This window comes from Calidris pugnax, unplaced genomic scaffold (assembly GCF_001431845.1).
Source record: "Calidris pugnax isolate Ruff unplaced genomic scaffold, ASM143184v1 scaffold25, whole genome shotgun sequence".
In the NCBI taxonomy this organism is placed as follows: domain Eukaryota; kingdom Metazoa; phylum Chordata; class Aves; order Charadriiformes; family Scolopacidae; genus Calidris; species Calidris pugnax.
The window spans coordinates 6,219,025-6,244,722 of NW_015090805.1; the positions used below are offsets into that span (position 1 = coordinate 6,219,025).

Consider the following 25,698-nt stretch of genomic DNA (forward strand, 5'->3'; position numbering starts at 1 on the left):
GTATTTAATAGGAGTTATCAACCGACTGATGGTAAATTGCTTGTCTGCTACTATGCTCACTGGGCTTTTCTGGCAAATTTTATGGCCACAATCAATTTTACAGACTGTTCTCTGAACAGACTGTTCTTTCCACATCCATTCTGAGTGTATCCGATGGCACCCTTTGACTAGCAAGGGGTGGATCTACTTTGTCAGTCTCATGGCATCTGTTAGTCTGGAAGCAGAGAAGAAAAACTGGGCAGACTTCTGTACACCTAAAATAGCTTTGTCCCTGCAGACGTACTGGGGGTAATTTACTTCAATCTTATACTTGGCCTCAAAGGATGTAGCTTTTTTTTTTTCTTTTCCACAAAGATATGGCATCTTTAGAAAGGACAAAACCATTTCTTATTTTTGGTCTAAAGCTGCTCTTTTTCACACCCAGCCCACAACAGCACCAAAAGAAAACCAGTGCGTTAGAGGAGCATGAGCTCCGAAAAAGTATTTAAGCTGCACTAGGCTGTAAGAAGAGCTTCAGCCTTGCTCATTTTCAACCTAAACACAGAACAGTAAGATAAAATGTTACAGTCAGCTAGGTGAAGTCAATCAGCTAGGTGAGGTCACACAGTTCTGTGAAGGACAAAACCCCGGGCAAAAGTTATTTGCTTCTCTGTAGGAGACACATTCAATGTCTGCTACTGTCTTCTGTCTGATGCAGCAAGCTCAGCTTTTAACATCTGTAGATATTCCCTTCAGATCTTGGGTATCTAATGTCACGTCCCTAAGTGAATTAATACTTGTTTCTGGTACTCGAGATTCTTGAACCTATTTTTTCTAGCTTTTTAAACATTTTCACTAGTGCTTCCTCCATCTAATCTTAATGAAGCTAGAAGAAACGAGTGTTTACATCTAACTTCATAACAGTATAGAATGGTATATAGAATAGTATGTCAACCAGGCAGTCTTCATCAGTGATTGTTAACTAATTTAAATGGTGTGTGCAAATAGATGTAGTGTATATGACATCTAAGGATCAGAGTGTGTCTTGAGTGTGTTTATTTAGTTTCTTTATAACTTTGCAAGGATATTTCTTAAAGGTTGCCACCTCAGAGAAGTCAATGTCTTCAGTGCTTCCTTCAAAGTATTTGAGCTGGCCATGTCTATAGAGAGATGATCAGGGAGGAGCACTGAAGACATTTTCAAATAAAGCACAAGACAGTGCATTTCATTTACTCATTCACTGCAGTAACCGTAAGGTAAAGACATTCAGAAAGGACAACCCTCAATTTTTACAGAAATAGATCACATTTATTTTAATTTCTGTGTGAGAACTGAAGTACATTTGTTTCTTTCTTCAGCAATGACTTACCTGAGCAATGCCACTAAATAACTCTGATAGTGCAAAACATGAATGTAAACCGTGCCAGTATTAAAGGAGGTGGTCTCTCTGCCCTGCTCTAAAAGGGATTCTGGTGAATACATTTGTGCACCTGCTGCTTTGATAATATTCCTAATCAAGTGCTGATGGTAATGTGAAGAAGGATGAACATATAAATACTATAAGCATAGTGGTTGTTACACTTCACTGTTTCTGATTTTCTACGTTTCCTAAACATATTGTAATTCCTGTTTTCAAACTACAAATCTTTCCCAGACACCCCACAGCTTTGCTTTTCTTTTTTTCTTTTTTTAAAGTGACACCCACCTTCATAACTCTGTGCAAGATTATGTCGGATGATGTTCACTGGCTGATCAGGAAGATTTTTGGATGGTGACTGGCTGTTGGGTACCAAGGAGTTGGCATAATGCCACTGGCATTCTCCATTTGTCTGCAGCGTACTCAAGAAAAATCGAGCCACTTCACAAGGTGCTCCTTGAGACTGCCCAAATTTTGAAGGCAGCATTTGCTTTTTGCTACTGAAGACATGAGAATCTACAGGGAAGTGTCCATAATGGTAAGAGAAAGGCAAGCTATATGACGGGGCATATAAAAGTTCACTGTTTTCTGAATGGAAGTTTTGTTCTTGAATGGTGGCAGCGTTCACTGCAGGGCTGGATCGCCAGTTTCCCACCTGGCTGCATTCCAGTTTGTCTGTTTGGAATGAGCTGTATTGCTGGGGGAAAGAAGGAAAAAAAAAAAAAAAAAGAAAACAGAGGGGAAGAGAGTTAAATTACTAACTTTTATACTGACTTTTATATGAAACTGTGTAACATATCATACAGGCACACAAAGCTGGGCCTCCTTGAACTGCAATCTCACTGGCTAAAAGGACTGGCTTACCAGTGCATTTAAAGTTCCTTGTCTTCATTATTAACTTTACCTTCACTTAATACAGGAAGAAAAAACTGTTTTGTCATACTAATGTTAAGGGTTTATTTGATAATTTTGCCAGTTGGATTTTAGCTAGTAAGTGTAGGCAGTTGTAAATACCAGAGGGCAGAAGTTTGTTACAAGGCACTGGAAGTCACTGATAAATGGAGCAGCAGACCATGAATGTGATTTTGCATATGTTGGCATGTCAAGCATTAGAATGGTAGGAACACAAAATGTGTCTTTTGCATCAGCTTCTATCACAATGATTTTCTCTTCCCACTCCCTCCCATCCTCCTCTCCAGACTCTGAATTCTTTTTGGGCTCCCACCATTTTGAATGCATTCACTGATGTTTTAAGGTAATAGTAGCCCCTTCCAGCAACACTCATTGCGAAGTCTCAGAATGTCTCAAGGTGGGTTTCAGTCTCATCACACTCAGTTTTATGGACAGTGTCCATAGTTTACTCTCACTTCCCAGTTCTAGCTGACCCAGTGACAGTGAGAAATAATCCAAATCCCACTCCAGTGCTCTGTTTGCTGGGATTCATTCCTACAATGCATTCTCCAGCATAAGGAAACTACTAATACCTATGCTACATTGAGAACTCTACATAACAGTGAAAGATGCATTCTACACCAGTGCAATTTTCACAATACAGCTATACTTAGTACATGGTTTTCTTCTTTTTACCAAGAAAGTACGTTGTTTTTGAAGTATTTTACATACTCCAAATCCAAAGCTTTTGTGTTTGCATCTTTTGCCACTGTTGGTTTGTACTACTTGTACTGTCCACCCCAAGAACAAAAAGGTCTGATTGTATTCCAGCCTACAAGGGAGTTCCTGTGGCAGGGCATACTATAGTCACTTTCACATTAAGTTCAGTTCTAGATGATCTCTGTCCTTTCCCAAGCACTCTACCACAACTTTTGGTAAGTAAATATTGCAGAAAAATTTACCTGTTGTGGGTAAGGCGTTGTTCTGAGTTTTGCCTTCATTTTATTACTTTTGGGTTTTACTATTTTCCTTGTTTCCTGCGAGGTAGATACTGAGTTTCTGCATGAAAACTGTGACTTAGAAATGGTAACCTGGTCCAGTGACAACTGAAGTTCCTTATACTCAATATCTCTGCAAAAGAACAGTCCAATAAATTACATACTCAAACATACCGCACAAATCCAAAATAGCTCCTTTGAAAATACATGTTAGCTTTCACAATGTTTTCATTTTTATTCTTCCAAGATCATCACTGAGTCTGCAGTACAAGGCTGGGGATGTCAGCAGGCAGTGAATTTTAGTGTCTGACCCCGTTCCCATGTAAGTCTATCACAAACATTCCACTGGGAACCGCATTAACATCTTTGTACTAAATGTCTCTGCTCTCTGAACCTAAGCTGTGCCAACTTCTTCTCAGCCATCTGTGGCACCCTGCAGTTTGGAATCACAGCCATGTCAGCTGATAGAAAGACACAGATCAATTCATCCATCTCCTCAATAAGGAACTGGTCTCTGCCCTGGCTCTCGCAATTAGCCCCAAGGAAAGGAAAAGGAGCAATATTCCACTCCTGTCAATGCAATGTACTTGTAACTAGACCACAGGAGCTGCAGTGTGTTTTTCTGACAGTCTCTAGAGTTTCATTTATGCTCTGTTCAGTTCAGTTTTATCTGCTCCACAGACAGGGCAGTTTTTTGTAGAAAAGAGGTTAAAAAAGAAACCAAGAACAGACTAAGGATCATATTTTAAAACATTAATTGATATAGTTCTGATGATTAAAGGTTCTACCCTGGTTTTGTCAGCAGCAACAGTGGAGCATATTTTTGAAAGGATAGCTTAAAAAAAAACCCACTCTTTCTCTCTCATTTTTTATCTAGAACTCATTTCCATCACTTTTTGATGTTGAATAACCTGGAAGTAATTTCAGCTCAAGAATATGCTGTTATATCCCTGGCACAGTGTTCTTTTTACTCAAATCACTTGCCCCAAATCATGGGACTCAAGCAGGTGGAGGGCTGTCTTTCCATCATGCTGCTGGCTCTCATGTGTGCACAGGAATGAGGGCAACATTAGCCAGTGTGTCTAGGGCTGAGAACCCACTTCTAGTCATTTTAGGAAACCCACTGTGGTTTCTCAACTCATGCACTTTAACTCCCCAAAATCAGGTATAAGAGACAGCATTGCAATATGCAAACTCACATGATCCTGCCACACACATCATTCATACACATTTTACTTTCAAGCCAGATAAGAAATGGACCAGTCTAGACAAAAGAGTGTCTAGTTCCCTGCTTTTTTTACACTATTCAACACAAGGTATGCCCACTATACTTTTTGTTAGTTTTCCCCCACAGGCAGTCTGTCAGTTGCAGTCTGTTTCACTATTACTTATAGAGATTTCTGTCTCAGGTTTATATCAAGATAGGAATTTTGTAACACCTTCATGGCTTGAACTAGAATTCATAAACTACAGGTTCAAACCACTGTACATTCACCAGCTCAGTGGGAGCTAGTTGCCATTGTGAAAATGTAATTTTGCCCCAAGTATCTGTGCAACCCAAGTCAGGTGAAGGAATCCTTGGTGATTCACCTCTCCCTGAAGAGTAGTTCTTCCTATCCTGTCTCTCAAACTGACACTGTCACCTCTGCTGGGTAGCAGTAGTTTTTGCTGTGTCTGGACAGCCCCAACACAGTTCTGATACCAGTTACAGAGCTGTGGTCCACATCTAACACAAATGGCTACAGGTGGTATTACTTTCAAGCAAGGTGTACAAAGTAATCATCAGGAATACTAGCTTGTTTTGGCCCAACATAACTAAAAGAAGGAGGATATGAGGAGAGAAAACTGGCTGTAACACGCAAGCACAGAATGATACTGGTAGACACAAGCAAAGAAATCTTACAGGATTTCATTAGTAATGAATCAATTACTGATATCACGTAATGGTACAAAGTATTTTGACTTACGTAAGGACATAATTGACACTCACTATGCAGTGAGGCCGTGATGAACGGCTGTTATGTACAATGGTAGCGTAGCTCTGTACCCAAACCCAGCCTCCGTGCTTGGACAGTAGTCGATAGTACTTGGTTGTGACTTGGCCTTTCACCAACACTGTGAATATAATAAAAAAGAAAGCATTTGCTTGGACTTGTGACCACTTCCTGGAGAGATTTATTTGCAAAGCAGGGACTTTTCTTCATCCTCCTACTCCTCCATTAAGCCTCCTCATTCTCCCACCAAACTTAAATACCTCCCCTGCAATGGTATCTGTCCTGCCTCTTTTCATAGCTTCACAGGGACACATTACTGTTTACAAATCATATGTTGCAAACTATTAAGGTTTGTTTTCCTACTTTTCCACTTCATCCAGCTCTCTTATGCTTACATTCTGCAAAAACACTTACTGTTTCTCATCTAACTGAAAAAGAGAAGTTCAAGGCAGCAAAGGTATTTTGAAGTGGACACAACTAGCTTGAATTTTTCCAGTATATTCAGAGGTACTTTTGTCATTCATAGCTTGATAGATCATCGTGTATTTTGCAATGTATTTTATGCCATAATGCTTTTTCCTCTGTAAGCTCTATGTTTTAAAAGGGGAAACTTAAAATGCTTTTTAGTTCTTAAGCACACAAATAAAGCCAAGTGCGGAGAGGTGAATCAGTTATCAGATAGATTTCACTAGAAATGTAATCCTCTATACACCAGTTTGGATTCTCTGTGAATAAAGATGTTTCGGCATAAGGCTATGCTGTAATAGGAGTTGTGCAGCATTTCTAAATATTTAATCTAGCCACAAATATTCCTGGTTCAGTGCCAGGCACTTATCTAATGATTCACTAGAAGATAACACCCAGCCTTTGAAGGTGGTTCTTCTCTTTTTTGACCCTGGAGCATTCCTTTAGGAACTCCATCTCCTTACTTTTCTATACAATCAGTTAGTTATTTTAAATTAGGAAATAAGGGACTGAGCTTGCTACACAAGCTATGTTCAAAAAAAAGTGATCAACAGCAGCAATACTTTTATATAATACATGATTAAGAAATGGAATTACTGCATGCAAATGTAGGGCTTGTACTAGACTGAACTGAGCAGCAAAGCTCACTGAAATTTTGTTCTCTCATTGTACATGCTTGGGGCAGAAGCAGATTCATAATAAGGAAATTGAACAACAGCTTTCTCTTTTAGCCAACTCTAGTAGAGCAAATGACCATATGAAATGAAAATATATGGCCTTATAATTAGTATTTGTAGAAGATTTTTTCTGACAGGGAGGGCATTCAATGTTAACTTGGGAACTAAAGAGTGCATAATTTGGGGGGGTTGTTTACAGTTTGGTAGTTAACTATATGGCTCTCAGTTATCACTGGGGTTGGCTTTTTTTTTGTTCAGTTTTTATTTGGGGGAGTAGAGGGTTGTAATTTCAACAGTAATCAGAGACTGCAGTAGTCTGAATAATGTGAATAGCCCAATGTGAGACTGACAGAAGCAGGAGAGAAAGAGTTCTTGTGCTTGCTAAAAGGTCCTCTAAGTCTGTAGGATATAGGCCATCTCTCTGGACTGCTTACTCTCCTACCCATCTGCGCATGTCATAACGTATTTAAACCTTTCTTCAAATCCACTTAATCTCCCTAAGAAAATCAGGCTTTTATGAAATGGCTATAGAGGGGTCTTTCTAGAAGTGACAGTTCCCCTTCCATTACAGGATATGGTATCCATTTGTTCAGAAAGCAACAAGATGAACAACAACATCTTGCAGTTCATGCAAAAACCCACCCTTGCTGACACCAAGCCACTACCATTTAGAGTTTGAAGTCTCTCTTAGATACTGCCTTTTTGCCTCATACTTCCTGGTATCTTTTTTCATGCCTATATTTCTACACAGAGTATTCAATGGGGTGGAGGTGTGCATATGTACAGATATTTAAGAAAATCATGAGCAATATGAGAGTAAGTGTGGAAACACACCTACAAAATATAGAGGCATGAGCACTTTTTAAGTGCAATATATGGCTCCAAGGTAAAGCTACTCAAAGATTCATTGTAACAATGCCAAATAACTCTGTTATAAAAATGTTTGTTAATAATCAGCTATGTGTCATGGAATCGCTGTTTCTTGGTGTTCTATAATTCAAATGGCCCAGTTCTAGGAAATGATGTTTACATTTTGGCCTAGATCATCTAACAGATACTTTTTGTAATGTGGTCTAAGCTTTTCAGAGCAAAGTCTTCATGCTAGTTTAATGCTCAGGTTTTTCTTGAATTCAAAATGTCTGGCTATTCAGACTTCCAAAACAGAAATTAATGTTGTAGTGGGTTACTAAAGTTCTTCTTTGTGCTTTGGGACCAGCTTTGACTTTCTCTCTCACTGATACTGATTTTTTTTTTTTTAAATGACAGACCAGAAGTTCTTCCGTGTGCTTTGGGACTAGCTTTGACTTTCTCTCTCAGTGATTTTTTTTTTTAAATCTGTGTTTTAGATCTCAAGACAGTATTTTAAAAGATGTGTAAACCACTGAGGACTATAGTGTTCAGCTTTCTTTCCTAATTATATGTTTTAACCAATATTTCTCCTGGGACAGGGAAGGACTCCATGTCTCCTGCATTTTTAGCAATCTGAGGAAAGTCTGACCTTGGCTGGGGGATAGTAGCTGCACTTCCGATACAGTAAATGAGGTCAATTTCCATTTGGCTCTGTGTTAAATTACCCTCTTTGATGCTGATTGGGAAACCTCAGAAATGGGAGTGAGGTAAATCCATTACCAAGACAATCTGTGCAGGCCCAGACTTCTTGGTGGCCTCCACAGCAATCAAACAGGGAGGATTCAGTGGTTTTACCCTTGGCTTTTAGATGTGCCATTTGTAACTGGGTGTTCCGCTGTTGTTGTTCCCTCCTGGTTTAGCAGGGAAGCCTGAAAAAGGGACTGGGCTGGCTGGGCTGGTCCTTCTGGTCTGTCACAGATGGATATTTTAAAAGGCTCCAGCAGGCTCATGGGCATGTGGCTGAGAGTTCCCAGCCTGCACTTAAGGATCCGCTAAGAGAAATGGACTTCTCGGTTCTTCACTTGCAGAGGTTATTGTTTTAGCTCCCTTGGCGCACACACAACCTGGCATGTCATCAGTCCAACCCTCAGGCAGCATGGTCAGTGGACGGTGCCCTAGCAGACTCTCAAGTTCTTTTGCCCTCTTAAAAACTCGTACAGCTCTGCCAGAAGGCTTGATTACTGGGGAACCAAATGACTCAATGCCATAGACAGAGTGTAAACTGTGGTCTGCTATAAGAAAGGTTCTATAAATATGTAGGTTGATTTCCAGGAAGTGGCAGAACACTTTGGTGATGACATCAGCTGAGTCTGGGGCTTGCCCTGCCAAGGCAGAGAGATGTGACTCTCATAAAAGTTAACGTGGGAAGAGCAATGATGTTACAACATGTGGGACGCAAAAAATCCTCCTCACAGAGAGATAATGGTACAAATGAAGTGATTTCTCTAAGGCCAGAAAAATATTTTGTCAATACTGGAGTAGAGGAATATTTTATCAGTACTGGAACAGCTTCTCTATCCCTTCTTTTAGAACACAAGATTTTTAGGCAGGGACTCATTATTTGTGTGGCCACATTTCCCCAGTTGCAGAGCAAAGACTGTGTATACTGATGGTGCTATAGAAATAAATAGCTCTAGTTCAAATGCCAGAAGCTTTTTCATATAGCTGGAAGTTAATCAAATCCTGTTTAAAACAGGAAATACTGTTTGCTGCCAGCATACCTTAGGCAAATATTCACATCTACATTTTCCTCATAGTCTGATGTTATACCCCTTATATTCCTTCTAACTTGTTCCCCTCACTGTTTCCTTTTTTTTGTTCTCTGTGCTGCCTAACTCAAAGTTCAGTTGTTTTAGGTCTTCAGTTTGGGAATATTTTTTTTCCCTTTTGAAAAAGCCATTGATTCCTCTAGTTTAGGGTTGCCTTTTTTTTTTTTTTACTACATTTTCCTCATAGTCTGATGTTATACCCCTTATATTCCTTCTAACTTGTTCCCCTCACTGTTTCCTTTTTTTTGTTCTCTGTGCTGCCTAACTCAAAGTTCAGTTGTTTTAGGTCTTCAGTTTGGGAATATTTTTTTTCCCTTTTGAAAAAGCCATTGATTCCTCTAGTTTAGGGTTCTCTTTTTTTTTTTTTTACTTTTTTTTTTTCCTTAATACCCTTATTAGGTGTAACATGTTTCTCTCCAGATTTCTTCATCAGATGACACTTAATCATCAAATTGTTTTATAGAATGGTACGTCAAACTTGCCAACCTTTTACTGTTCATGTTCCTAAGACATTTACTGATGGATGGTGGGGGAGTTATAACAGTGCTCCCCAGAGGAAGTTTGTACACTTTACATCTGTTTTAATAATTCCTATTACTTGATATTCTGACTGTGATTCTGCACTGTTCCCACTCTTGCCCAAGCATTAGCCATTATTTTTTGTTTCTTGGAATTTGTTTGCTTTGAAACTTTCATAAATTTCTATGCATATGTCTCACATTTTTCTTCTGCTTTTAAACTTTAAAATGATTTATCTTTGTAATTCAGATATAGTATCTAGACAACTGTTTTTAGTTATTCTGCTTGGTTGAGGTTTTTTTTCCTTGGGGATGGTGGGGGAGAATTAATTCAGTAAACATGGTGTGTCTCTTCATTTAAAACTCCAGTTGTACATAGATCAAATTGGCAGCCAAGTCTTCTATCCTGCACACAGAATTATCCATTGCTCAGCTCTAAAAGTCATCTTTTCCAGAGATGACTGTGGCTATAATGGAATCATCTCTCTACTGGTTGACATAGGTATTTCAAATGGTCTCATGAAAATAATGAGTGTTATGTTGTCCAGGTCAACAGTCACATCCAGATGCAGACATTAACACTACGAAGAGAATGTCTCCAAGAGGACATTGCCACGTACCCAGGTCACTCTAGTTTTCAGTTTGCAATGGCCCAGAGTATTCAGCAATGTTTTGGTAAATATGAATTTGCTGTAAAGATCAGTTTCTGCTTTCCCAGGTGTAGCAGACACTGTCATCAACAGAATTTGGCGCTTGGAATTTCAGCACTGACTTGCAAAATACAGTTACATCCTCCTTTATATTCAAGATCCTCATGAGCAGCACATATGAAGGTGAAGACCTGACTACTTTAGCCTTCAGGAAGCCTGAGAGAAGGATTTGACCCTGGCTGCTTTCTGCCCACAGGAGCAATCTGGAAAAAAATTCACTGACATTGGTTTTTGGATGTCATCTTTGCATCGTATGGGCTCCGGCAGACTGAGCCAAATCCAGAGTTCAACTATTCCCTCAATTTGCTTCGCAAATTAATGTGCTACTGAATGAACTACTTCCCAAATCCAGATGTTTGAAGATATGATTAGTGTCTCTGTTGGCAGATGGGGAATTATTAAATGTGTAATTTTTTTTCCTGACACTCCATTCTCCAAACCTCATCCACATGCTATTAATGAACATTCATCTAAGGATTTTTTTGGTTTGCATTCACTTCAAACATGGAACGATTATTGCTAACATATTTCAGAGGAATGGGGAGCTGTTGCGTAATTTTTCTTCTAACAACAGAGGCTAGTAAAGTTCAGATTTTCCCCTCTGACTCACTCATTTGCTCTTTTGCTTGTTTTTTTTTCAGGAGTTCACCACCGAGAATCAAGTCCAAATTTTCAAAAGAGCCTAGATCCTTTAAGTAGAAAGATAAAAGTGGCCAGATATGTTCTTTTTCAGAAGCACAACGTATTGAGTATCTAACTTATTTGCAGAACTAATGGTCCCCTTAAGTGATAGCCAAGCACTTTTGAAAATCTAGCTCCAGTCAAGATTTGGAAAGCTTTCTCTACTTTCCAGCATAGTGCCTGCTGTCTGCAAAACTTCTCACTCTACTTAATAAATTTCAGTCTAGCACTCCTTTTACTTACGCAGATGATGAGCATATCGTAAATGGAACACATCACAGCCATGAACATGGTGGTAGAGGGTTTTTTCTATCAGATCTTGGGGCTCATATCCAGTTAATTCAGTCACCCTGGAAAAGTAAGATTTCATAATAAGCAAAATATCTAGGAACATTCAGTTTCATTAACCTAACATTTGATTGTGCCAACAAATAAAGTGCCTAAAGACTGCAAGACAAAATGTTAGTTTTGGAAACAGAATCCTCATCTTTATAAGAAAATAAACTCTCTCAACAAGCCAAAGCAAGGTGCAGCTATTCCCTGGCTAGCCTTACACACAGACAGGAAAAAGAGTTCTTTTACTTATTTCCACTTTGGGCTTCTGCCACTGCCGTGAATGATCCTTTGCACAAAGATCCAGTTGAGGAGCCATTCATGAAACAATAAAACTACTCTTGTGGACTGCTGACATATTTTCATTTGCTGTTGCAAAGATACAAGTGTAGCATGTATGTCAGTCTATAGAAGCTGTGATCATGGTCTATAAATAATTTTAGGCTAATGCCTAACAGAAGAAGGAAGCAGGAGTTTATTCCAGCTGAGAATGTGAAAAGACAAGGAGCAATGAAGATCACAGGCTAAGAAAAGGAAGGCTGAAGCTAGACTTCAGAAACACTACCTCACATGATAAGAAGTAGAATAATAGAACAAATTTAAAACATCATCAGTTCTGCAGATGTTAAAGAACCAGACTACACTGGTCAGACTTACACTGGGTCACACCTGAAGAGTCAAGCTTCATGGTTCAAAATGGACTTTTGCTTATTTAGAAATGTTGCTTGAGAATGAGAAATCCTTAAAGTACATTGTGCAACTCAGCCATATTATGGCTTGTTTACTTAGTATTGCTGGGGGTGCTTTATGCTGTCCTGGTCTTTCTTCACCTAAAAAGGCAGAACAGAGGTACTACCCAAAGGCATGTCTACATTAACAAGCAACACAATCCATTAGCAGCCAATTTGTAGAATAAAATTAGTACTGCTGAGGATCTACTTCTGCAGCAGCAGCTGCATCTGCATGTTTTAATTTCAGGACTTTCACTTGGGACTAGCTCTAGTCCAGGCTTGTGGACTGAAAGCTTTATGAAAGTTGCAGTGCCTTAGACATGCTCTTGGAAATTGTCTTCCAGTTTCGATTCATCCAGAAGGAATTCAGTTCATATACGTAAGGTCCCTTTATGACATGAACTGCAGTGCAATGAGTGGGGACAGTCAGGACATTCACATCAAAAGTATGCTTCTGTGCTGAACTTAAACACTAAGGAGGGTACACCGTATCACAGAATAACACAGTAGTGTCTACAGAAATGAATACAGGGGGCTCAAACAACATGTCATGGGGGATTGCAGATAATATAAACTTTGATTACTTTTTTTTTTTTTGCAAAGATGCATCTTCTTTACTTTTACCCTAATGCTAAGCAATCATGTGGCCCCCACAGAGACTAAGACTTCACATTATTGAATATTATTATATCAAGTGCTCTTCACATACTTGCAAGAGAGCACTGTGGGGTGGGATACTTCTGAAGAAAATCAGAAAGGAAAAAAAAAGTGCCTTTGTGGTCTGATTTATTATAAATACAGTACAAATACAGCTATACCTCCCCTAGCTGTTCCTTCATCTGGGAAACTCTTGCATGCCTTTGCCTCAGTCAGGGACTGCCAACGCAGAGTGAGCACATGTGCTCTCTTTCTGCAGCAGGATATGTGAATATATGCTTGTTTCTCGTCTGCAGTGTTTGCTCTCCCTCCTGGCTTTCAATTCTAGGGGCCAAAATTCTCACTTAAGCCTATCAGCATGGTGAAATAGTGGTGAAAGGTCCTGTTCAGGTTTCAGTGCTCCTTCTGACTTCAGTGCAATTAAAACAAGGGTGGCAGTTTCATCCTACTCACTTAATTGGTGAGTACAGAAACAGCTAATCCAAAACCAAACAGAATGCCACAAACCTAAGCCAGGTGTTGATTTTTCTGGAGGTGCAGTCTCACTTTGAAGCTGGTCTTCTCATAGGCCAAAAAACCACATCATTAATAGTTATGAGGACACCCAAACTTTTAAAAAGTTTTAATATGGAAATAAAGCTGCTTGACTTCCTTAACACAAAATCAAGCCCTCAATAAGCCACTGCAGGGAACCTGGACTCTAAAGATTGTTCTTTGCATGTCTCAGGGCAACCAGCTTGCCCAGTGATCAGTTCTGCCCTCTAGAGTTACCTAAAACCTTTGTAAACCATGTAGTCATGAATGAATAGGCTGCACCAAGAAAATCAGAAACAGCACTTCGGAGGGAAGTAACTGTCTCCTTTTTCCAGTGATCTTGATAAATGAACTCTTGCATGTTTTAGATTGTATCAAGTGTTTAGAAAGGTTTATTTAACCACTCCTTCCTATGTCCGCCGTGACTGTTACCTCCAAACATCTAGCAACGCTTTTTCTTTTATGGGTACCAGAAGCAAGCCTGAAAGCAGTTTTGTCATATTCCTAATATCTCCCTGCTCTGAGCAAACATAATTTGGTTTGCTCGGCTGGGAGAGCAAAGGGCTTTGGTAATGCTTAATATCGCTGATTGTCCTGTGTGTAGATGACACCCGTCTGCTCATTGGTAAACATAGCTATGCAACAGTACTGGTTCTTTCTATCTGTGCTCCTGTCAGCACCTCTGGTTGTACTGTCTCCTTTGAAGACACTTATGTCTTCAGGGAATTCCTTTTAGGCACATCATTTCCTTTTTGCCACATGCAAAGACATGTTGCTGAACTCCTTGTGCTTCTTTGTAGCTGTTATATTAAGTAAAGCATGCCAAAAAAGAAAAAAAAAAAAAAGAAAAAGAAAAAGAAAAAGAAAAAAGAAAAAAAAAAGGGATTCCAGAAACAACTAGGTCTTTGTATTTCAGCAGCTGATGACCCACTATCTCACTGACTTAGGATGGGGAAAGAGCATGTTCTTGCATGGTTGACCTGCCATGCAAAACTTCCCCACTGTCTTGGACGCAGACTCTTTTTCACTGTTACACTTGAATATAATTCCTGCTTCTTGAAAATCCAGCATGCCAGAGAAGTGAGAGAGTATGTGACATACTGCTTCACACGCAGGGATTTTTGAAGAATGATCATCTCGTCAATAGTCAAATCTGTGATACCATCTTGGGGTTTCCCCTCAAGGTATCTTGAACTGCACAGTACAAAGTATCATTGTATACTAAAAGATACCATATTTCAAAAGAGAGGAATGAATCGCTTCGTATCTCCTTCAGTTCTGGTTTTGTGCTCTTGTTAGCTGGTATGCCAGCTATATCTGCTGAGAGTGGAGGCAGGGTTCTCTTTCCTTAGCAATAGCTGTTTTACCAAGTTTTGTTTAAGAAGGCTGTTTTCACATAGTAGCCAATTGAATTAATTACCCATTAGTAGGGTTGGTTTCACATTGCTAAGGCATTACACTAAATTGCAGAAGTCTATGTTTTCTTACTATTTTGTCAAAAGCTTTCTGGATGACCCCAGTACATATTTGACCACAGTGTTTCAGTTGTGGGTTTGGTTTTTTTTGTAAATTATGGATGGATGATGGTACATCCTTATTCCTTTCAGTAGCTTTGTATGTTAAAATTTATCTACTTTAAGGTAAAAGTGTATTACTGCTCATCTGCCTATTACTCAGAGCAAGAAGGCTTTGGTTGACTCTCTGAAGCTGTAGGTAACTTAAGGTTAAATTGTATAGGCTCTTATATGTTGGCATTGAAGACAAAGTATGGTCTGTCCAGCTACCTGAAGGGCTTTGAAGACTGACCCGGGCTTTGTGTTCCAGATCTATTTTGGAGTGTTTTACTTTTTCATGGATACATCTGTTTGGAAACCACTGTAGCTTATGATAACACTTTACTTTGAAAACATTCTATGCTAGAAATTAAATAGCTGCTTACCTGGAGTCTAGGAATATTAATTTTAAGTCCAAACTTGCTCGGAACATAAACATATTACTGTGAAGTTTGATTTCAGTGATTGCACTGGGAGGTAAAGATTGACCTACAGCCACCAGTCCAACGATTTGGTAACAGGAATCATACAAAGACATATCTAGCATATATTGCCGTATCTTCAAATAGCCACTGCAATGGATCACCTGGCATGAGAAGAAAACACATTCAATATCTGATGGCAATATCTGCAAGTCAGCTGACCACCCAGTTTCAATGAGGTCATAAAACAATATACCCTTGTAACACTTGAATACTGCATAGTCTGTTTAGGCTTCAGAAGTCTATTTATTTATTCAGAAGTGTATGTAATTAATTTAGTTTTTGTGTTTACTGCCAACATGATTAATCCAGTATTAAAGCACATGTTCTTTGAAACTATCTAGTCTGCTTTCTATTTAATACTTTAAACTTTCTTTGATATAGATTTCTTATAGATCAGTCAGAATTCCTGTTCACTAACCAAAAAAAATGGAAGTTGCTTTTTTAAATTACTCACTCTCTCTCTCACACACACAGAGGTATATATAAAAATTTACATTTTAAGGAGTTATTATTCTGATGAAAAATAGACACTTTAAAAATCCTATGGAGATTAACACATCACATTTATAAATATTAACTGCTGTATATGTAACTGCACTAGGAATTAGTTTTAAGTTCTCCAGCCAAGTTCAGATGATGTTCTTTTGACATATGACCAAGCCCAAGGTCTTGAAACCAGATTCCTGAAACCCTGTATACAATTCCTAACCACAGGAGTGATAACTTCGGTGTTAGACTGTAAAAATTCACAATGTCAGGTGAAGTGGGGAAGAAATTGTTACCTGGGGACTCTTCCAGAATGTAAGATTTATTTAACGTAGTGCTGGTAGTGCACAAAGAAATCATTTGTGCACCAGTCAATTTTCTAGTCCAAACAGTAGGCATACTACATGTCCTTCAGCCTAATTTCTGTATTTGTTTGACTTTTAACTGTGTCCAATGGAAAGGAATTAATTTCCACTGTATTTAGTACTCCTGAACAACCTACTAAAGTGTCACCTATAAACAGGGTCCTCCTGTATACCCTTCCTTCCTCCTCTCCAGTCACCATGTGATTAGTATGTTTAGCAAAAGTACAGTAGCAAATACAAATTATGTAAGAACCTACTAATCCCCATGCTACTTGATTCACAAGTTTTTGCTGTGCTTCAGCTACTCAAGTGATATTTTCAAAATTTTTAAGTCCTGACTCTAAGTGCAGTCAAAAAGAATAAATTTAGGCCAACATCTCTCTAGAAAAATGCATCCTTGAACGTTTCACTGTGTAAACTTTCAATAATGAGCAAAAGAAGAAAGACGATCCCTCTGAATAACAGTCATAAATGGGGAAAATAAAAAACACAGAGAGATACCACCACCACTACAAGCTCTAGTCTTTCCTGATTTTAGATTCAGCTTTGGGACAGAATAATTTTTTTGCTGGAAAGCAGCTGAGCAAACAGGGGTCCATGTAATGAAGAATTATCAGTTTAACCAAGTAGATAGCAGTGTAAATAGACAGATATATATCTGGACCTTGAACACATTCCTTAAAAGAGCTCTGCTTCTCTTGCGTACTTTCCTTTTTGTTTTTGAATGACAAACAAAATCAATCCTCACCAGATTGTATGTGAAGTACCCTTCTCTCCTGATGCTTAAGTGATAGAATTATACTGTGTTGCTCAAAGAGCAACAAATGCACACTGTAAATCTGAAAATAAGAACTACCTGAATGGCAGGTGTTTTTATAGAATCTTAGCATTGTTGTGGCTTCTTGATTTCATGTAATAAATAGAAAATTAATACAAATGATGAGATTTAGAAACAAACTTGGTGGTTTACTGCAATTCAACCCTGAACCAACCCTGAACTGATATTAATCATTGGTTAGGGTAACATTATGGTCTCATTAATTTTGAGGTAATTCTGGTCAGGCCAATGAGGTGACTTGTGCAACTGGGTGGCTGCTCAGCCGGAGCATGGTAACACCAGGGCAATGGAATGTGGAAAGACTTCCAAGTTCCTGTGTCTGGGTTCCTGTGTCACCTGTCTGCAATTACATAGGGGAATAAGACCTGGCTGTGCATTCTCCTTGAACCTCCATGGGTGCACTCCAGCCAGTTCCCCATCTGGAAGATCATGAATCAGGATGTGGGAATCTGCCACAAAGCAAACTCCAACTCACTGTGAGAGTGTCTAGACTTGCATTACTAAGGGAATCTGCAACCAGTAGTGGCATTTTCTGCATCTTTTCTGATTCTTTCTATCACAGATTTTGCTTTTTTTGCTACACATATGTAAAAAACCCTAAATAAATAAATTTGGCACTTGTTGAATACTTAAGGGGGAAGGGGGAGGAGGTTTATATACATTACCTTGTAGCCACTGCATGTCAATCCTGCATTCCTTTTGGCTAGGACACACTTCATTCTCAGGAAAAACGATCTCTCAATTTCATATTCTGGAAGAATAAACCACACTATTTATTACTGAAGATTTCAAAACTGTCCATAACATTGCCTTTTGTGATTTAACAGATGTCTTTATGTCTCAGCTGTCTTTATGTCTCAGCCTTAGGCAGCAATGGAAGTCAGCCATTCAACTTTCCCACTCAATCTCTGCCCTCAGGATTTATTTCTCTTTCCTGTTAGGGTTGTCCATGAAAGTTGAACAGGTCAACATAACTAGGTCTCCAAATTCATGGTTTTACCACCCTTCACAAGGCAATCACCTTGTTTCTGAACAGCTAGGTACCAGCCCATACTGATAAAAGGAAGGAAATGTCTCCTTTGCAACATAGGTGAATGTACTGTCCAGAATAATAGCAGAATGGAAAACAAGAACATTCATTTGTTTTGTAATAATTTGAGTGTACATAGCTAGTCATTCCCAGACTGCTGAACTTCTGGCCTTCATATGCAATATTATTACCTGTTTCACTGGCTTCCAAAACCATCTTGGTAGATGGTTTTTAAACAAGTATCTTCATGGATAATCTCCAGAAATGTTTTAAAGTTAAATATTGCTCAGGTACATACACACTTGCTGCTAAGAATAAGTTACTATTCTCTTTTATGTTAATTTTTCCTTAATAACAGTTCAGACTGTTAAGAGTTTGGCCTTTTTTTACTGAAAGTTGCAGTTCGGCAGAACACAACTATATCAGGAAAAGAAAACTCATTTGGTACATTTTTTAATAGGAAAATCAGAGAAGCGGGAGGGGGGTCAGATTTGTTGCAATGTGTATTACCTCCTAACTCCCCACAGGGTTTGATCCAAAGTCCACTGTATTCAGTTGGATTCTTGCTTTAATTTGATTTAACTGTTGAGTTGTGTTCCCGAGTTTTGTGTATCCATCACCCAATTAACACCTCTTAGCCACACACCTGCAGTGGTTTGAACCTCAGACCACTACCTGGAAACCAATAAACTCTCTACATTAAGTTCTGAGTTTAAAAGTCTGAAGATACAACCACAGAAAAAACGATCTAGTCAATAGGGAAAATAAATGCACTATGTAGTGCATCTCAACTAGTATTAGCCTTCTTGAGTATTTGAATTTTCCATTAATCTTCCCAATGCAAATTAGATCCATATGGGGAAAAATAGGCACTTAAATGAACTGGCACATCTACTACAGAGTTTTAAATACAAATGTATACAGTTTGGTGGGAGGAAACTATATAGTATAGATTACTATTGCTGAAGCATGATCTCATGAGTAAAGAATGGATCTGGGAGTTGGGAACATCAATGCAATTCATGGCTTCAATACAGATTTTCTGTGTGACCTACCACTAGTGCTTGCTTTCTTTCTGCTGCAGTCCCATTCACATAAAATAAAGGTAACTATCTCCCTTCAAGGGTGCCAAGGGAGAAAAATAATTAACGTACAGTAATGAGGATACAAAGACCATCTTCGGATATGAACTGAGTTGCTAGCAATTCTAATGACTTACATTCTTCTACAAAAATAGATGATAAGTGGAATTGGAAGCAATGCCTTAAACTTTTTTCCCAAATTGAAATTTGGAATATTTAGGAAATTTGGATTTCCCAAATATCCTGCCACAAGACCTAAAAGAGTCTCTTTCAGTACAAGATCCTTCCACATAACCTTATTCATTAGCCTTCAATTTGCTGCTTGCATCATTTTGAAATGTTACTGCAGACTAACGCACTGCTACAGAAACACTCAGTTAGCTCTAACTTCACTATTCCACCAGGAATAGGTTTTGATGTATGGTGTAGTCTTTAGGTGTCTATAAAACTATAGTAGTACTCAGACTCTAAGATAACATTTTTCCTTTGTTATTTAAAATTGGTAATAATTTCATTATTTGAAAGGAGATCTTGTCTCCTTGATATCATGATGGTAGATTGTAAGCAAGAGGTCTCATTGGAACACAAGTCCTTGTAACTAGTTACAGGCTTCTAGGAAATCAGAAGGGTGATTAAAACAATTCAAGGGTAAGGATGCTGTATGGTGTAGAACAGAGTAAGAGGGATAGAGTTACACCCCAACACTAAGTGGTATGGGGAGGGAAAGGTGATAAAATTGTAATTCAATAGTACCTGCATGTGATTTGTGAGACTGAGGTGTAATAATCAGTAGCTTTGTCATTGTGTGTAATTAAGTGGAAAAATTATATTTGTTGCTAAACCAACAAACACTAGTCTCTTAACTCAGTTACATCTCATACCTGAATCTATAGAGGGAAAATTTACCCATGAGGTAACTGGAGGCTCATCTCAGAGTTTCTATTTTTGAGACTGATGTTTGAGGCTGATATAAACCCATTTTGAGCTGATATTAAGATGTCTTAAGTAAGCAAAAGGAGAGACAGCCCATGTGGCCCTGAGTGACATACTGCCTTTTTACCTGAAGAAGCCAAAGTACTGTATACATGATGGTAAGTGTTCCTGCTCCTGTGTGTACTAAGAGTGGTTGTGTTTGTGTGGGAGCCTAGTGTCACTCTGAGAGTTGCCATTTTGGAGGGTGAAAGAGCAGAATGTGTCTAAGAAGAAAAGGAGAGCCTGACGATTCCTGGATAATCTGGGGACATAACAACTGAAAACACAGTTATTTAGTAATGCAGCTTGACCCATAGCACAGGTGGATGCAGAGGGCCACAGCATTTTTAACCAGCCAGCTGGGATTGTTACATGGCTGGTTAAGGCTAGTTGTTGTGTCAAGGTGTCTAGTGAATAATGTGCAGGTGCTACATGGCGTCTGGCATCTTGTTTGGAGGATTAGAGCTGAAGAATACAAAAGCCACCAGAGATCCTCATGAGTATGTGAGTATAAAATCTACTAGCAAGCTTTGAGACTGACTTGCTGGCAAAAAAAGAGCAAAATCAGGCCATTCATGTTGTTCATGCTTGCATGAATGCTATTAGTGTGTATGTGGTACCTGTAAAAGCACTGTTTTGCTGTCCGTGTTGATCTATTATTGGTGGGCTCTGTGTACATATGTGTGTTTGTGCACACCTACCGGGAATAAAACCATCTCCAGATCTGACCAAGAAACTGCAAAATATAAAGTCACAGGAAGACCAAAACCTTCATATAAATAATCTAGATCTGTAAGACTGGACAGTGTGAATTACTATTCATATTAACTGATACCTTTGCCAGTGTGAATCCTCAATACCCTTAAAAGTAGCAGAAGGGGGTAACAAAGAAAAAAAGAACTAAAGTAAATTTGTAATTGTAAAGCTGATTGGGAAATAAAGAGCCCTAGTATCCTGCTGGATCCTAACACATCCATCAATATAATGTAAAAGTTAAAATATAACCTCCAGGCTGTACCTGATGCAATTAAGATGATCTACTCTGATGAAGAGAATGTAGGAAGAAAATGAGGTACTTAAAGGTTTAGCAAGCGAAGAGGGAGACACTAAATATTCAAATAGGAGAAATCAGATGAGCTGTGAGAAGAGTGATTACTAATGCATGCTGTCCTGCTGCAGAGGTTAATCACTAAATTGTGAGGAGATGGTAGGCATGAAAGCTCAGTTATAAAGCAGGAAAAAAGCCTGTAGCATAAATAGCCAGCATCTGCTGTAAAAGCAGAATGGCTTGAGATGTCCGGGGATGTAGCAAAAGTCTTAAATTAGGGAAGAAAGAAACACAGTATACGTAAAATAAGCATTTCAGGCTTGAGTAAGAGGTGAATGTAACCAATTATTCTTCGGAGTTAAGTGATTTTATCATTCAGAATTAAGATTTGAAAAACTGGAAAAATATAACAACTTAAAGCATCTTGACCTAGTAAAGTAATTATTGATATCACTAGTGTTCTTTTAAGCAAGCATGTAAGCACAGCACATATAAATAACAGAAGGAATCTTAGGCTATCAAGAAGGTAAAAGAGGTTTCGAACAGGGAAGAAACCTACCAAGAGCTACCAGTTCTTAGGTATTTAAAGGTTGAGAGAACTGTGGGTTAAGCGCATACATGTGAAACTTAACAGAGAGAATAATGAATAGTAAAATATTATGACTGAATCAGAATATAAGCAACACTGACAGAAAATAGCCTTCTTAATTTAATTAGAGAATATTCATACCATCTAATAAACAAAGCTTAACCACTGTAGTGAATTATTCTGAAATGTTAACTATGTAAATGCATCACTGTAAGTGATGTTAACATCTTTCCTTTAAGTGTTAAGAAAATGTTAAAAATCTATGTATAAACTATGTCTGTTTGTTATAGAGAAAAGATGAAACCAACAGGTTGCAGACATCAGCTAATGAAGGATGAGAAACAAAATGCTACTGGGTAGACAAGAAAGCCTTGTGGAGATGTTCCAGCTGAGTAAACACACACACAAAAAAGCCCTGTTAGTAACAATTTTTGTTGGTTTTTGTCTTCCATGTGTATCACAGAAGAAAAAGTAATCCATTCAAACTGTATGGATATTGATAACTACATATTGCTTAGCAGTGGTTTTGGTTTGTGGGTTTTTTCCTTCTCTGAAAAGGAAGAAAAAGAAGTAAAACCTTATCCAATGTGAAGATGCTTTCAGCTCTAACAAAACAAACCCCATGTCTCTGCATGGAGATGTACTTCATATTATTATTAGTGATAATGACTAAAAGAACACTATTACAGCACTGTAATCTCAGTGTATATACTCTGTGTGTGTTTGTATGGATGTAACTATGTATTTACAAACAGCATTTTTAGAGATGCAAGAAACAAAGGAGACTTCATTAAACACAGCAATGTCTGCCATGGTAAAATGTATTTTTCAACTGTGCCTTCATAACACCTGGAACTGAAATAACTTTATCTTCACACAGTGTGGTATTGAGGATATTTTAGATTGGAGTAAAACGATCTCATATGTCAATTCACATTTGTCACTTCAGGAGATAATATATATTATATTGCCCCATTGACTACAGCTTCCAGAAGCAAGCTGAAAAACTGGGAAACTGACAACAAGCAGAATAGCATTAGAATAGCATAGAATAGCATAGAAATTTCTGTTAGAAGGGACCTACAAGGATCACCTAGTTCACCTGCCTGACCACTTCAGGGCTGACCAAGTTAAGCATGCTGTTAAGGGTATTGTCCAAGTGCCTCTTAAACACTGACAGGCTTGGGGCATCAACAACCTCTCTAGGCATCACAGAATCATAGAATGGTTTGGGTTGGAAGTGGCCTTAAAAAAAATTAGTTCCAACCCCCCTGCCATGGGCAGGGACACCTCCCACTAGAGCAGGTTGCTCAAAGCCCCATCCAGCCTGGCCTCGAACACCTCCAGGGATGGGGCATCCACAACTTCTCTGGGCAAGCTGTTCCAGTGTCTCACCCCCCTCACAGTGGAGAATTTCTTCCTGATACCTAATCTAAATCTCCCCTCTTTCAGTTTAAAACCGTTACCTGTTGTCCTACCACTACACTCCCTGATAAAGCATCCCTCCCTGTTTCTCCTGTAGGCCCCCTTCAGGTACTGGAAGGCTGTTATAAGATCTCCCCGGAGCCTTCTCTTCTCCAGGCTGGACAATACCAACTCACTCGGTCTGTTTTCATATGAGAGGCGCTCCAGCCCTCTGATCATCTTTGTGGCCCTTCGATGGACCTGTTCCAACATGTCCATGTCCTTCCTGTGCTGAGGACTCCAAAGCTGGACACAGTACTCTGGGTGGGGTCTCATGAGAGCAGAATAGAGGGGCAGAATCACCTCCCTCGACCTGCTGGCCACACTTCTTTTGATGCAGCCCAGGATGAGGTTGGCTTTCTGGGCTGGCAGCGCACATTGCCAGCTCAGGTTGAGCTTCTCATCCACCAACACCCCCAAGTCCTTTTCCTCAGGGCTGTTCTCCAGCCATTCTCCACTCAATCTGTATTGTGCCTGGGATTGCCATGGGCCAGGTGCACCTTGCACTTGGTTTGGTTGACCTTCATGAGGTTCACATGGGCCCACTTCTCAAGCCTGTCCAGGACCCTCTGGATGGCATCCCTTCCCTCCAGAGGGTCAACCATGCCACACATCTTGGTGTCACTAGCAAACTTGCTGAGGATGTACTTTATTCCACTATCCATGTGCTGACAAAAATGTTGAACAGCACTGGTCTGAGTACTGACCCCTGAGGAACACCACTTGTCACTGGCTTCCACCTGGACATTGAGCCGTTGACCACAACCCTTTGAGTGCAGCCATCTAGCCAGTTCCTGATCCATTGAGTGGTCCATCCATCAAATCCCTGTCTCTCTAGTTTAGAGACCAGAAGTCATGTGGGACAGCATCAAACACTTCGCTGAGTCCAAGTAGATGACGTCTGCAACTCTGCTATTGCCTACCAATGATGTAGCATATTCATAGAAGGCCACCAAATTTGTCAGGCATGACTTGCCCTTCGGGAAGCCATGTTGGCTGTCACCAATCACCTTCTTATTTCCCATGTGCCTTAGCAGCGATTCAAGGAGAATCTGCTCCAGGAGCTTGCTGGGTACAGAGGTGGGACTGACCGGCCTGTAGTTCCCTAGGTTTTCTTTTTTTCCCTTTTTGAAAAAGGGGAAAGACAGTTACAGTGTTTGAACTGGCTTTGACTGGAAGCCAGTTCCAGTGTTTGACCATGCTGTTGGTAAAGAGATGTTTCCTAATGTAAAGTCTGAACCTCCCCTCATGCAGCTTTGAATCATTCACAAGTGTCCTGTCAGTGGATACTGGGGAGAAGAGATTAGTACCTCCCTCTCTGCTTCCCCACCTCAGGAAGCTGCAGAGAGCAATGAGGTTGCCCCTCAGCTTCCTTTCTCCAAACTAGACAAACCCACATTCCTTAGCCACTCCTCACAGGACATGCCTTGCAGCCTTTTCACCAGCTTTGTTGCTCCCTTCTGGATGCATTCAAGGACCTTTGCACTCTTCTTAAATTTTGAGACACAGAACTGCACACAGTACTCAAGGTGAGGCCACATCAATGTTAAATGCAGTGGGATAAACACCTCTTTTGACTGGCTTGTTATACTGTGTTTGATGAACCCCAGAAGGTTGGTTGCCAGGGCCAAACTCAGCTTAGCATCAGCCAGCACCCCCAGATCCCTTTCTGCAGGACTTCTCTCCAGCCACTCCTGTCCCAGACACCTGAGGTTTCAAAAAACTGAGCAGTCACCACAGGGAGATGGCAAATTTTGCTGCAACTCATGCTAATTGTCACTGTTGTTGTATCTCTTACTCAGCACCAATTCTTTCAAATACCTGCTATTCCAGGAAGTCCACCATATATGACAAAACTTGTCTGTTTAATTGCGCCTTCTCTAGCATTTGACATAGCCATCTATAATTCTGACAAACAGCTTGGTGTTTTAACGCAGCAAGGTTTTAACACAGTGTTCCTTTATGAGTGTAAGCATTACAGCATGGGTCTGCTTTTCCCATCTTCTTCACTTTCCACGTCAGCATCTACTTTCCCTCTTTACCCAAATGTGACTTGTTTCCCTCTCCCAAAGAATTTTAAAATATTTGGGAAATTGATCCATCTCTTCATAAATGAGTTGAATGATTTTCAAAATTCGTACATTATTCTCTTCAAGCTTTTTTCAGAAGGTTAGTCAAGAAAATGTCTCTATAGCTGCTATAGCTAAAAAGAAACCTCTGCCCCTGCTTCTAAATTGCTTGAGTATCTTGAAAGGCTCTGATGATAGCTTCCTGAAAAGGAGACCAACCTTTTAGTACAGCTTTTAACATTTCCCAGAACTTATTGATGTTGTGTTTATCTACTACAGGAATTAGAGATGAAAAGCAGAGCTTTAGGGTTCTTTCTAAATGTTTACCCTCCCATTTTTGCACAGTGCTTTTCTTTATCCAGTTATGACGAACACTACTGCAGGTCTATTTTTTTATTCCAACCACTTCTAATATTTGTTATAACTTGGATTCACTTACGATAGCAAATTTCTG

The 25,698-nt window shown here is 39.4% G+C and overlaps 1 protein-coding gene across 1 annotated transcript in view; it reads right to left on the reverse strand.

The window, feature by feature from the left end:
- The window catches only part of SIM2 (single-minded family bHLH transcription factor 2), a 63,861-nt gene that overhangs the window by 6,484 nt on the left and 31,679 nt on the right, over positions 1–25,698 (reverse strand). Inside the window, exons 5-10 of the mRNA XM_014938049.1 lie at positions 17,656–17,741; positions 15,203–15,402; positions 11,252–11,358; positions 5,253–5,400; positions 3,250–3,418; positions 1,685–2,093 (exon numbers count right to left, since the gene is read on the reverse strand). Coding sequence (XP_014793535.1) covers positions 1,685–2,093; positions 3,250–3,418; positions 5,253–5,400; positions 11,252–11,358; positions 15,203–15,402; positions 17,656–17,741 — 1,119 coding nt within the window. The remainder of the gene's footprint in view (positions 1–1,684; positions 2,094–3,249; positions 3,419–5,252; positions 5,401–11,251; positions 11,359–15,202; positions 15,403–17,655; positions 17,742–25,698) is intronic.